Source organism: Phodopus roborovskii, unplaced genomic scaffold, assembly GCF_943737965.1.
Source record: "Phodopus roborovskii unplaced genomic scaffold, PHOROB, whole genome shotgun sequence".
NCBI classification, from domain to species: domain Eukaryota; kingdom Metazoa; phylum Chordata; class Mammalia; order Rodentia; family Cricetidae; genus Phodopus; species Phodopus roborovskii.
Window position 1 is genome coordinate 20065388 of NW_026125052.1, and position 12364 is coordinate 20077751.

The 12364-nt window shown below is 47.4% G+C and overlaps 1 protein-coding gene across 7 annotated transcripts in view; it reads left to right on the forward strand.

The window, feature by feature from the left end:
- Window positions 1-6951: 6951 nt before the first annotated feature.
- Window positions 6952-12364, forward strand: part of Tlk2 (tousled like kinase 2) — a 94028-nt gene continuing 88615 nt past the window's right edge. For 4 of the 7 annotated variants that reach the window (XM_051178888.1, XM_051178909.1, XM_051178904.1 and 1 more), the window contains exons 1-2: window positions 7925-8068; window positions 10167-10249. In XM_051178888.1, the coding sequence (XP_051034845.1) occupies window positions 10169-10249 (81 nt within the window). In that variant the 5' untranslated portion in view covers window positions 7925-8068; window positions 10167-10168. Of the gene's footprint in view, window positions 7034-7924; window positions 8069-8352; window positions 8512-10166; window positions 10250-12364 lie in introns of those variants that run through there. The other 3 variants (XM_051178898.1, XM_051178891.1, XM_051178923.1) reach the window with 3 other exon arrangements.

A 12364-nucleotide genomic window follows, 5' to 3' on the forward strand; every position in this document is an offset into this window, starting at 1 on the left:
AGGCTGCCCACAGTGTGGGAGTGCAATTGCTGTCTCAGCCAGGTCACCAGCAAATCCGCCTCCACACCTAAGCAGGCTGCAGACTTGATTTGTGGGAAGCATTTTGAGGTTACTCATGGGTTACACCCCAGGCATTTGCATTTCCTCAGAAGCACTCACTAAAACACCCCCTGGCACTCTGCTGTGTTCAGGAAGCAGCAGCTGCGGAGCAGGCCTGGCAGAAATGAAGGTATTCTAAAGAGACATTTTTGTCTCTCAGTCTACCAGACGATTGAAACAATGGATCCCAAAGAAATCGGGATTTCTCCAGGCACCCCATGCTGGGAGGAACAAAAAGGTACCAGTCAGAGGTAGGGTGGAGGTGGGGTGGGGAAGATATAGGGAACTCTTACTTGTCTTTCAGGGAGAGACTTCACACAGTTCCAGAGACTTGCCAGACCACCTCATAGGATGGGACTGAAGCTCAGAGAAGGGTGGCTCAGTGGTGAGGGGGACTGCACCTTTCTATTTAAGCTTTCTATTTAAACTTTAACTATTCACTTCAGGACCCCTGGAATGGACTTGGCCCTCTTCCTAGTATGACCACACTGAATAATCTCTTTCTGCCTCCTTTTAGTTTGGCTCTTCTTATCGGCTTATCAAGGATGGCTGGCTGGACTTGACTTGGGGTTCAGATTGTGACCTCTACGACCTGAGCAGGGAGATGCAGAAAAGAGACTGACTCAGAGCCTGCATTCCAGTACTACTCAAAAGGACACAGTTGTCATTGATGTTATTGAGGAGCTTCAGCCAGAGACAGTGGCTGACTCCCCCCACCCCTTTTTTTAAACTCAGGGTCTTACTATGTAACCCTGATAGGCCTGGAACTCACTATGTAGACCAGGCTGGCCTCAAATTCTCAGAGATCCTCCTGCTTCTGCTTCTGAGTGCTGGGATCAAAGGGTTCTTTCTCAGTGAGCTGGTATGAAAAGGAATGTGTGACTGTGTCATAAAAGCATCAAGCTTGAGCTTGGATCATTTTATATACTTTTCATATGTCATAAAACATATTTTTTCCAACCATTTAAAAATGTAAGCCAGGAGTGGGCCTGTTGTCCCAGTCCCATGGGAGACTGCAGAATTGCCTGAGCCCAGGAATTCTGCATCAGTCTAGGCAACATAGTGCAACTCTATAAAAACATAAAAATCATTCTTAGCTTGAAATTCATACAAAGGCAGGTAGGGCAAATGGAGCCTGGAGGCTATAGTTTGCTGACCCTTGGTCCACATCCCAGCCCTCATCATATTATCACAAGGCAAGCAGGTTTCTGCACAATGTCTGGTCCTCCCATTAAGGGACTAGTTTAGATTATGATTTCATGTCTATCTTAATGTGCACACCCAAGTGTTCCTATTGATTCAGTTTGGCGTTAGTGGAGACCCCAACAACTGTCTAGTTTATAACAGGCACCTTGTTATGTAGACAGTTAGGATTCACTGTAGAGGGCAAATGTCAGCTGTTGGTGATTTTAAAAAATGGGGAGAGGTTAAAAGAGAACATTAGGGAAGGGAGGCTACTCTTCAGAGAACAGGATGGTTGTCTGGCATCAGTGGGCAGTGGGGAAGAGCTTGTGACTTGATAAGTAAAACAGTTCTGTCAAGATAAGTAAAAAAGCAGAAAAGAACAATAAGTGAAGCAAGCTGCTTAGGGTGTGAGGGCTTAAGTTCAATGGTAGAATGCTTGCCAGCAAAGGCAAGGCCCAGGTTTGGATTCCTAGCATGGGAATGGTAAGTATACATTCAACTTGCTTAAGCAAGTCTAACCACAGTAGGCAGTAGAGTTAGGAAAAAGCCAGAGACCAGAGATGATGGGCTTAGATCTGGAGTTTTAATCTATAATATACTTTCCTGAAAGCAGTTCTCCATTTTGTTAGAAATGAGAAGAGAGGAAATAAGATGTATGGGATGAAGCCGGGCAAGGTGGTGGATGTCTTTAGTCTCAGCACTAGGAAGGCAGAGGCAGGTGGATCTCTGAGTTCGAGGCCAGTGAGGACAGTCTGGTCTACAAAACAGCCAGAGCTGTTATATAGAGAAACCCTGTCTCGAAAAACCAAAATAATGAATAATAAAAAAAAAATTGATAGCATGCCTACTCAGTCATCCCTGGTTACTTGATAGTTCCTGATATTGTGTTAACATTGCTCATGGAATTATGGTCACAGTTTTCAGATGAGGAAACTGAGATGAGACTGGAACAGTGTTCTGTCGTACCACAAATACTGCCTCTTCTACATTGCCCTACTGAAAACAGTTCCACACCTAGGCTGGAGGTGTAGGCCCTGGGTTCAATACCCAGCAACACAAAGGCCAAGCCTCCAAAGTTCACAGGGAGATGAACATAAATGTAGAGATTTTATTATTTAGTGTTTGGATATGTACTGTTCTCCAAAAGGTCTCTTGTATTTAAGGCTTGGTTCCACTTTGGTGGTACTGTTGGGGTGATTGGCTTCGTCAACCGTTAGTCAGTCCACTTATTACTTCATAAACAAATGGGGTCTTAGGGTGGAAATAGGTCACTGAGGGCAGACCTCTAGAGCATATCTTGTCTCAGTCCACTTCCTGTCACTCCTTGCTCCTGCACAGGATGAGCACTTCTGTTCCATCATCTTCTGACACAAGACAGTGGCCATGGGCTGAAATCTCTGAAACTAAGGCCAAATAAACCCTAGCTTGTGTAAGCTTTCTCAGGTATTTGTTACAGTGACCAGAGGTCTGAACAGCCACCCTCCAAAATATGATGCTTACAATGACATGCAAATCCTTTTTCTGCTTCAAATACTACCACTAAATGGCTCAGCCTGTTTTTCTAAATCAAACTGCACTATCAACAAGTGCGTAGATTCCAGGCAGAAATGTGAAGTTATGCTGGGGACCATCCACTCAGGGATTACCGTCAGGTACATAAACTGTCTCACTTAGTCCTCCAACATTTCCTGTTAGGTAGTAATACCATTTCACAGATAAAACAGCTGAGGCTTGCAGCTTAAGGCTACACATCCTTTAGTAGGCTGGGCCAGGATCAGACCAAGGGCTTTTGGAAGGGTAGGGTCTGAGTTTCAGGTCTCTCAGAGGACAGGGTCTACAGCAGTACAAATGCATAGGTACAGGGGCACCATCAGCCACTCTGCTTGATGCTCTCACTGTATCTCAGGACGACCCTAATGACTCTCAGCCTCTCAGGGGCTTGGATGCTAAAGGTGTAAATCACCAAGTCTGAGCTGGAAAAGTGGTACTACCACGGCCAGTGATACCATCTTTTGTGAGTGTGTGCATTTGTGTGCAAGCACGCCTGCTCATGTGTCATAGAGTGTGAGAGAGGTCAGAGGATAACCTGCTGGTTCTTCCCCTCTACCACATGGGTCTCAGGACTCAAACTGAGGTTGTCAGGTTTGGTGGTGGCAGGTGCCTATACCCATCAAACCACCTCTTATCCTTTTGGTTATGAGCCTAGCCTTTAACAGTTAAGTCATCTGTCTAGCCCTGGTATCACCATCTTTTTGATGAAGATGGTGACCATTATGGAACATTCAAGAACATGTTTGCCAGAGATGGGTGTGGTAACTCTTACATTTAATTCCAGCACATAGTAGGCAGAGGAAAGAGGATTGCTGCAAATTTTTGCCTGCCTAGGCAAAAACAAAACAACAAAAAACAATAAAAAACAAAAGCAAACAAAACCCCAGAAACATTTATAGTGCTGAGGGTTCTGAAGCATAAAAGAACATGTCACAAAGTAAAAGGGAGTTAAAGTGCCCTGGTGTCTTCCTCAGAATACTGAGTTAATTTTCCTGTAAGTTAATTCTTTAGCAACCAACCAGTTTGCTTTCCATGGTTCTAAAACTGACTATTAGGAAGGCATAAGGTGAACAAAAATTCTCAGGACAGTCTCCATAGTCTACAATAAAGGATTCTGCTTAAGTTTAACTCAGATTTCCCCAGTTCCTTGGGCAAAGTAACTTTTATTCCCTTTGATTCATTATTACCCTACAGGGAACTCTGTACAACACACCTTGGAGAAAACCATGGCTAGTCTCAAGTTATGTCCAGCCAGATCTATGATTATTCTTGGTGACTTTAAGATGAATTTAGAAGACTTTTCATTTCTCTTTTTTAGAGTCTAAAACCAAGGACCAATGAGCCACATGAATACCTAGTTCCATCCATGTTAAGTTTTCCACAGCTGATGTGAACTAGATTCTTTGTTTCTTTCCCTTCTTCCTTTCTGTATTTCTCTCTCTCCTTTCCCTCCCTCCCTTCTTCCTTCCATTCTTGGTTTTTGAGATAGGGTTTCTCAGTAGCTTTGGAGCTGTTCTGGAACTTTTTCTGTAGGCCTCCCGAATGCTGAGGTTAAAAGCATGTACTACCACCGCCCAATTTTGTTTTGTTTTTTGGCACAGGATTTCTCTGTGTAGTCCTGACAGTCTCGGAACTCTATAGATCAGGCTGGCCTCGAACTCACAGAAATCTGCCTGCCACTGCCTTCTGTGTGCGCTGGTATTAAAGGCATGGGCCACCATACCAGGGGGAACTAGATTCTCTTACACATGGTACACATGTGATAATGTCACTTGCCATTCTCACATGACCAAACATACTTTACCATGAATTGGTTCATGAACTTTAGGTTAAATTATAAAGAGAAACCATCTGAATGTTTCAAAAATCTTTTTCTGAGAAAGGTATATTTTCTTTCTTTCTTTCTTTTTTTTTTTTCATGACAGGCTTTCTCTGTATTGCTTTGGAGCCTGTCCTGAAACTAGCTTTGTAGATGAGGTTGGCCTTGAACTCACGTATCTACCTGCCTCTGCCTCCTGAGTGCTGGGATTAAAGGCGTGTGCTACCAATGCCCAGCCAGAAGTTGTATTTTCTTGTCTTAGTGGGGTTTTTTTTTGGTTTGGTTGGTTTTTCTTTTTCTTTGTGTTAGAGTTTCTGTGTAGTCTTGCCTGTCCAGGAACTCACTCTATAGACTAGGGCGGCCTCAAACTCAGAGATCTTCCTACTTCTTCCTCTTGAGTTTTGGGATCAGAAATGTTCACCACTATAACTGGCTAGTATTAATATTTTGAGGTATATGATGCTTAATATAAGGAAGCACCCAATTGCTCTAAGCAAATTCTTTGAATTACTATAAGCCATTCCTACTGGAATGGCTGTTAAATCTTTGTGAGTACACTTGGGATGGTATTAGGGTCTTTGACATGTATATAAAATTAAACTAAGAAGAATAAAACCAAAATATCTGTGTTCTAGTGATTCCTTCAAAAAAGGACTCAGAAGACAAGTGTCAGGCCACATGCCTATAACTCCCAGCTCCTACAGGGTTGAGGCATGAGGACTGAGAATTGAGGCTAATCTTGGCTACACAGTGAGACTCTCAAAAAGTAAGGGTGTGTTTGTATATTGGGCATGTAGCTCAGTTGGTAGCCTGCTTGCCTACCTCTTGGGAGATAGAGGCAGGAGGATCAGAAGTTCAAGGTCATCCTCGGCTACACTGTGAGATCAAGGTTAGCCTCAGGTATATTAGACCTATCAAATAATAAGTCCAAAAGGGACCTTTCCATCTAGAAAGGGCATTGGAAATCAGCTGGCTTCAGGACGAGGTTGGTGAAACCATAGAAAACGAGCCCAGACAACTTGTTTGTGTACCAGCTAGAATGGTGCTCAGCTCCAATTCTGTCCATTCCTTTCTCCTACATTTGGCTCTCCTAATTTATGACATCCCAGTGTCATTTTAAGCAGTTATGTTTAGGCTGTGCATGGTGGCTGCATGCCTCTAATCCCAGCACGCACTCTGCAAGAGGTAGAAGGGCCACCTTGGGGCCAGCCCAAGTTGCATGGTAAGTTGCAGATCACACTGTTTACAGATTCACTTTTAGTTATGTCTCTGTATGTGCACATGTAAGTTGCTGGAGTTACAGGCGGTTGTGACCTGCCTCATATGGAAAAACTCAGGTTCTCTGCAACAGAAGTGCCAGTTCTTCCCACTGAGCCATCTCTACACCCCCTTCTTTCTTTTAGCTTTGAGACATTGTTAGTATGTAGCCAGGGCTGGCAATCCTCCCCTATCTCAGCTGTGTGGGTTATTTTCTTTCTTTTTTCCTGAGACAGGGTCTCACTATGTAGCTCTGGCTGACTTGGAACTCAACTCTGTAGACCTGGCTGGACTTTGAACTCAGAGATCCTCCTGCCTCTGCTTTCCGAGTGCTGGGATTAAAAGCACAAGCCACTACACCTAACTGTTTCGTTATTTTCTTGATCCTCCTGTAACAGAAACAACCTTGTCCTCTTTCCCCACCCTCTTCCGATTTGCTCTTCCCCTCTCCCCTTCAAAAAGCTATCTTTCCAAGCAGTCTGGGATCTGGAAGATGAGTTTTTCTACAGTGCTTGACTTCTGAAGGATGAAAAACGCACAAAAAGGCGTTTGCCGTCCTTTGCCCATTTGGCAGGTCTCTGTCTAGTCGGTGTTTGGAAAAAGTAAGAATAAGGAAGAAATACGAATAGAACTCCGCTTTGGAGTACTTGCCAACCCTCGGGAAAGTTCAAGTGGCTGTTCAAAAGCCTGAATGTTTCTCTTGTGATTCGCTGGTAGTCCTCCAGTCTTGTTCAGATCTGTGGTCAAGGAAGCATCAGAGGAAAACAAAAAGCCGAGTAGTTACTGTGAAGTCAGTGTCTTGGCTCATGAGAATAGGTGAAGAAAGCGATTTTTCTTCCTTTGGCGCTGGGGTCAGAGGGGGAGCCTGTCTGTCACACCGGCACCCAGCCTCTCGGCAGACTGAGGAGCGGGCCTGTTTTTCCACTCTGGCATTTACCCTCAGACCCCCGAGCACCCCAGGAGGCCCGTTCAGTCGCCGCGGGTTGAAATGGGACCTCCCCCTAGGTGCGCTGAGAGACTCCCCCGGGGGGAGCGCCCTCCGCTCCGGAGGGGGGCATGCTAGCGAGGGCTGGGGCTCTGCTCCCAGGACACCTTTGTCCCCGGAGACGCCCGGCCGGTCAGGTACGTGGACGGTGGCTGCGGGACATGGCGGACATCGGGTGGGCACCGCGAACTCAGTGACGCCCCCCCCTCCCGCTTGCTTCCTCTGCGATCCGTCCCTGGGCAAGAGCAGCCTCACGCCTCACCCAGATGTGTGGAGATCGGGGCCAGGGCAGGCGCGCCGGGGGCCGCTCCGCTCCGCCGCGGCCCAAGCGCCGGCTTCCGGTGCCGTCTACACAAAGGCGGCTCCCGAGGCTCCGGCCCCGCCGCTTACCCGGCGCCCCCAGGCCGACCAGCCGGCCCTCACGTCGCAGCCGGGCCGCCAGCGCAGCCTGTCGCCCGCCCTCGGCAGCCCCGTCAGGCGCGGCCTGCTCAGCCGGCGCGGGGTCCCCCGGTTAACCCCTGCCCGCCAGCCCGGCCGCTGATTGGAGGAGGCGGAGCGCCGGGGCAGCGGGGACCCCCCCCCACAACACCTTTCGCGTCCCCTCCCCCACGGTCGGCACTCCCCCCCCTCAGAAACCCCCCCTTGCCTCCCAGCCGTGCAAATCTCGCGAGGAAACACGCGGTTTCACTAGTGTGTTTACACCGATCACTACTAATCCGGACCGAACCGATCCGGATTAAGGGGCCGGAGGCGGGTCCTGGGCACCAGCGGTTCCGACCCCCCCACCCCCGCCCTCGGCGCCGCACCCGACTGGCCCCCAGCCGACCGGGCCCCCTCTCCCGGCCCGACCCGGGCCCTTCTGCGCCTCCCTTGGCCTTTGTCCGGCGCCAGGAGGCCGGTCCCGCGCCCCCCGCGGCCGCCCGGGCCCGGGCCCGCGTCAGGCGCCTGGCTCTGTACGCGAGCTCGGGGATCTGCGGCCTCCGTGGCCCCCCTCCCCCGCCCGCCCTCTCGTGGAGCCCGGCGCCGGCGGCGGCTGCCCGGGCGGGGGGTTGCGGCGCTCAGGAGAGGCCCCGGCTCCGCCCCGGGCCTGCCCAGGGGGAGAGCGGAGCGGTCGGCAGCCGGGTCGGGTCGGGGCCCCTCCCGAGAGGAGCGTGGAGCGACAGCGGCGGCAGGTGAGGAGCCGAGCCCGGGGCGAGGCAGGGCGCCGGGCCTGGGGTAGTAACCGTCCCAGGGACCCCCTCGGCCTGAGGAGGCTGCGACCCGGGCCGGCGTCGGGCCGCAGCCCCTTGGCACTGAGGCGGGAGGTGCTCCCTGAGGGCTGCGGGTCGCTGAGGGGCCGGTCCGCAGATGGGCCAGGCCCAGGCCTGGCAGCGAGGCGGTCGGCCTGCTGAGGGAGGGGACTCCGGGGAGCGGGAGGCCTCAGCAGCCTCCCGGGCGCCCCCGACACTGTCCCTCGCTCCCTCCGTGACAGGTGGGCCTAGAGTTAGGGAAAGTTTGGAGCCGGCAAGGGGCGCCGCGACCAGGCCCCATCGGTCCTGCTTCCCGGTTTTGGGCTTCTGGGAGGATCCCGGTCCAAAGGCTCGCTGGAAAGAGATGGGATGGATATTTTCTTAACGTGAGTTGACATTAAATGGCATAACTGCTGGGACCTCATTTTCCGGGCCAGCCTGGGGATGGAGGTTTGGGAAATGTTTCCAGAGACCTTGGGATTCGGGAGAGCCTGCAGCCTCTGCCATTCCGACCTCGATTAGGGCAGGGCAGGGCGAGTGGCGAGCAAGGCCACTTACCTACTTAGGGAAAACTCAGTTTTATTTTCAGTCTGTTTTTTTTTTTCTTCCCCTTCTAATTTTAAAGGTGCCTTTCTGCCCTTCTAACAATTTCCTAATGCGAGTGAAACTTTAATTTGTCACCCTTTGCCCCAGGCTCTCAATCCAGGAAGGGAAATGAAAGTTAGGACTTGTGGAGGGGATGTTGCTGGAAATTGTGGAGTTGTTAGACTGCAGAGGTTTGATTCACGTTTTCAATGAACTTTAAAAATTATGCCAATCGCTCCCTCAACCACTCAGTGTGTTCGAAGAATGATGAGTGCTCTTTTCCCACTTTTAACATTGAAGAGCTTTTCAGTGCATGGTGCAAGAGTTCGCTCTTCCAAAGGTTGGATGTACTCGCACATAGTGTCTGCATTAATTGGTTGGGGAAGGAGTTTAAAAATGGTGTCCTGCCCCTCCCTGCCTGGGAGGAGTGCTAAAAGCCGGTAGCCAGAGTGGAGAGAAACTTACTGCTTCAAGGAGTGGTCAGAAAATGATTTTGTGAAGGAATTGTTGCAGCATTATATTAATTTGCTCACTGAATGTAGGTTGATGGTTTATCTTGGGTTCTTCATTACATTTAACATGAAAGAATTCCAGTTTACATTAGCTAATGTGAGCTATTCAGAGAAAGGAGCTATATAGTAGGGTTTCTTGAAGTTATTTGTAGCTTCTGATTCATTCTATATTCATTTGAAATTATTAATGGATCCTATTTTTAGCTTAAGAACTAGTTCTTATGTGTTTGGGAAAGGAGTATCTGGAAGTACTTAGATGGAAATGTTGATAGAAATTTTCGGTTTGCAAGTTTGCCCCTGTTTTCCTTCTCTGCTTACCTTTTAAAAAGAATGTGGAGAGTTTGCCATTTCTTTTTATTTACTTAGTTTTTATGAGGCAGGGTTGCATTGTGTGTCCCTGGCCATACAGGCTGCTCTCAAATTTGTGGATACCTGCTGCTTATACCTCCTTCATGGTGGGATTACAAGGGTGGTCTTCCATTCCTGTCCCTCTTCCTGAGTAAAAGATCAAATTAGAATTCAGGAAAAAGAAAAGGCCCTGTAGAAGAGAGCCTGAGCTGCTGAATAACCTAAAATAACTATTGAGGACATCAAATAACTTTGGTCAGAGTGCAACATTTGAATGTATATTTCTTTGGGGTTTACAAAACTCCTGTGCATTTTCTTTTCTTTCTTTGTTTCTTTGTTTCGTTTCTTTCTTTCTCCTGTGCATTTTCTTTTCTTTCTTTCTTTTTTTTTTTCTTCTTTTCTTCTTTTTTTTTTTTGGAACTCTATGTAGCCGAGACTGGCCTCGAACTCACAGAGATCCGCCTGCCTCTTGCCTCCCAAGTGCTAGGATGAAATATGTGCGCCACCATTGCCTGGCTCCTGTGGGTTTTCTTATACATAAAACTCTTGCTCCCATTTAGTTTTTCATGGCTTCTTGGCCCTTTTTCTTCCTGTAGAAATGATGGAAGAATTGCATAGCCTGGACCCACGAAGGCAGGAATTATTGGAGGCCAGGTTCACTGGAGTTGGTGTTAGTAAGGTGAGTAACTTGGCAAACATGGACATTTCAAAGTATAACTTAAACACATTTTTAGGAATTGAATAGAAGGGTTGGGTGTAGGACATGCTGATAGGTTGCAGGGCAAATTTGTCTTGGGTACTAGTGAACTTTGAAATCCTGCCAGTCAGTCCTGTAGAATGTGTTAGTTTGGGAGAGTGCGTTTCTTTCCTGTTTGAGTATAGCAAAGGTTTCCTGAAGGGCTCGTTGCAAGGATACCAGTTGGATGTGGATCTAGATTCTATTTTGTATTTTGCTAAAACTTCTCAGGCACTCAGAAAGAAAGGCATTGTAAAGCTTTCACACTGGGTCTGTTGGGGTAGTTACATGATAGAGTGCTGTTGGAGCTGGTGAATTCTGTCGGTTCTCCAAATATGCAGCTAGCAGATTCCTCCTGCTTGTATCCTTAGACTGCCTTTTCACTCTTCTTAATTTCTGCTAGTAAAGGGTTTTCATCCTTTTATTTTTTTGTATATGAGTGTTTGCCTACATGTATGTATGTACCCAATGTGCATGTTTGGCACTTGCAGAGGCCAGAAGAGGGCATTACATGTGCTGAAATTGGGTTTAGATGGGTGGGTACTGGGACCTGAACCAGGGGACCGGAACCTGGCCCTCTGGAAGAACCCAGTGCTCTCTTTACCTGTTGCACTGTCTACTGTTTTTGTTCTTGTGGGAGTGTAAACTGAGATCAGGCCCCCATCATTGGGCTGGTGGAATGTTGTTCACACTTCTGGCTTTCTGAGTGTCTGTATGTACCTGCTTATTTACCCTCTGTTCTCACAGGATGGTTTAGTATATATGTCTGTTTATAATGCTTTATTTAAAAGCTTTGGCAAATATAAGGTTGTCATATTACTTGAGCTTGAGAGAAGTGATATGTGCATTTTAAACTATGATCTGCATAGTAGATTTCTGTCTTTTTAAAGAAATGCTGTATCTTATAGTAATTTGGGGTTAATTTCATGCTTTGGCCAGTTGTTTCTTCAAGAAGATGTATGTTAGGTTTATGCTTGGGACATCTAGCTTTGATGGATCACACAATTGTAGTGAGTTGGGACAGCTTGGTAGTTTTTATTTATTTGAAAAGTACAAAATACCTACAGTATACTGGGCATTGTATAAGTGTTGTGGATGTTGTATAGTGCCTTTAAGCCTGCAGAGAAAAAAAGAGAAAAGAAATACTGCATGAGTGTTATAATATAGCATGAGGTGGGACTGCAACGGGTTTTCTGCAGGTGAAGGACAGAGACCTACAGACAGAACTATGTGGAAGTTTTATTGGGAAGGGAAGGGAGTGGGGGGGGGACAGAGGGGAAGAGATGAAGAACAGACAGGGATCTGTCTACCTAAGAGAGGGGGGTAGGTGGAGTTTGCCTCTTAAAGAAACTTTGCACCTGCATGCAGACAGCGTAGACTGCACAGTGATGCAGTAGCCATAGGACCCTGGGCTGGCCAGGGTACCCTCTGAATTCATCCTGCCAGATGACAGGATAGTAGATCTCTGACAAGGAAACACAGGATTTATTACCTACTAGTTACTGTTTTTTGAGATAAGGTCTCATGTAGCCTAGCCTGGCCTGAAATTTGGGATATAGCCCAGGCTAGCCTTGAACTCCTTGCTCTTCTTGCTTCCATCTCCCAAGCACTGGGATTACAGGGGTGAGTCACCACTCCTAGCTCTCGTAGTTCTTTTCCTTTTTGTTTTGTAGCCTAGGTTGGCCTGTGATTTATGGTCATCCTGTCCCAGGCTGGCTATACCTGGCTATAATAATTATCTGCATGAATGCTTTATTTCTTCAGCTACTCTAGTAACTGACTTTTGGTGGCTTTTGGAGTGGATCAACCTCTGATCGTTACATACTGAAGATAAACATGCAGACATAAATTATTTGTTCAAAGGGAAGTAGCCTCAGAAAGAAGTACACAGTGTTAGGAATATTAAGTTGATATCTGGGCCAATAATGACACATTTATTTTGCCTGGCCTAGAACTCTTGTTGATCTCCCTATCTCAGTTTTCTGTGTGCTGGGACTTGGCATTCGTGACTATACTAGGTCTTGTTTATAATCATTGATTGAGTGATTGGCTTTTGTG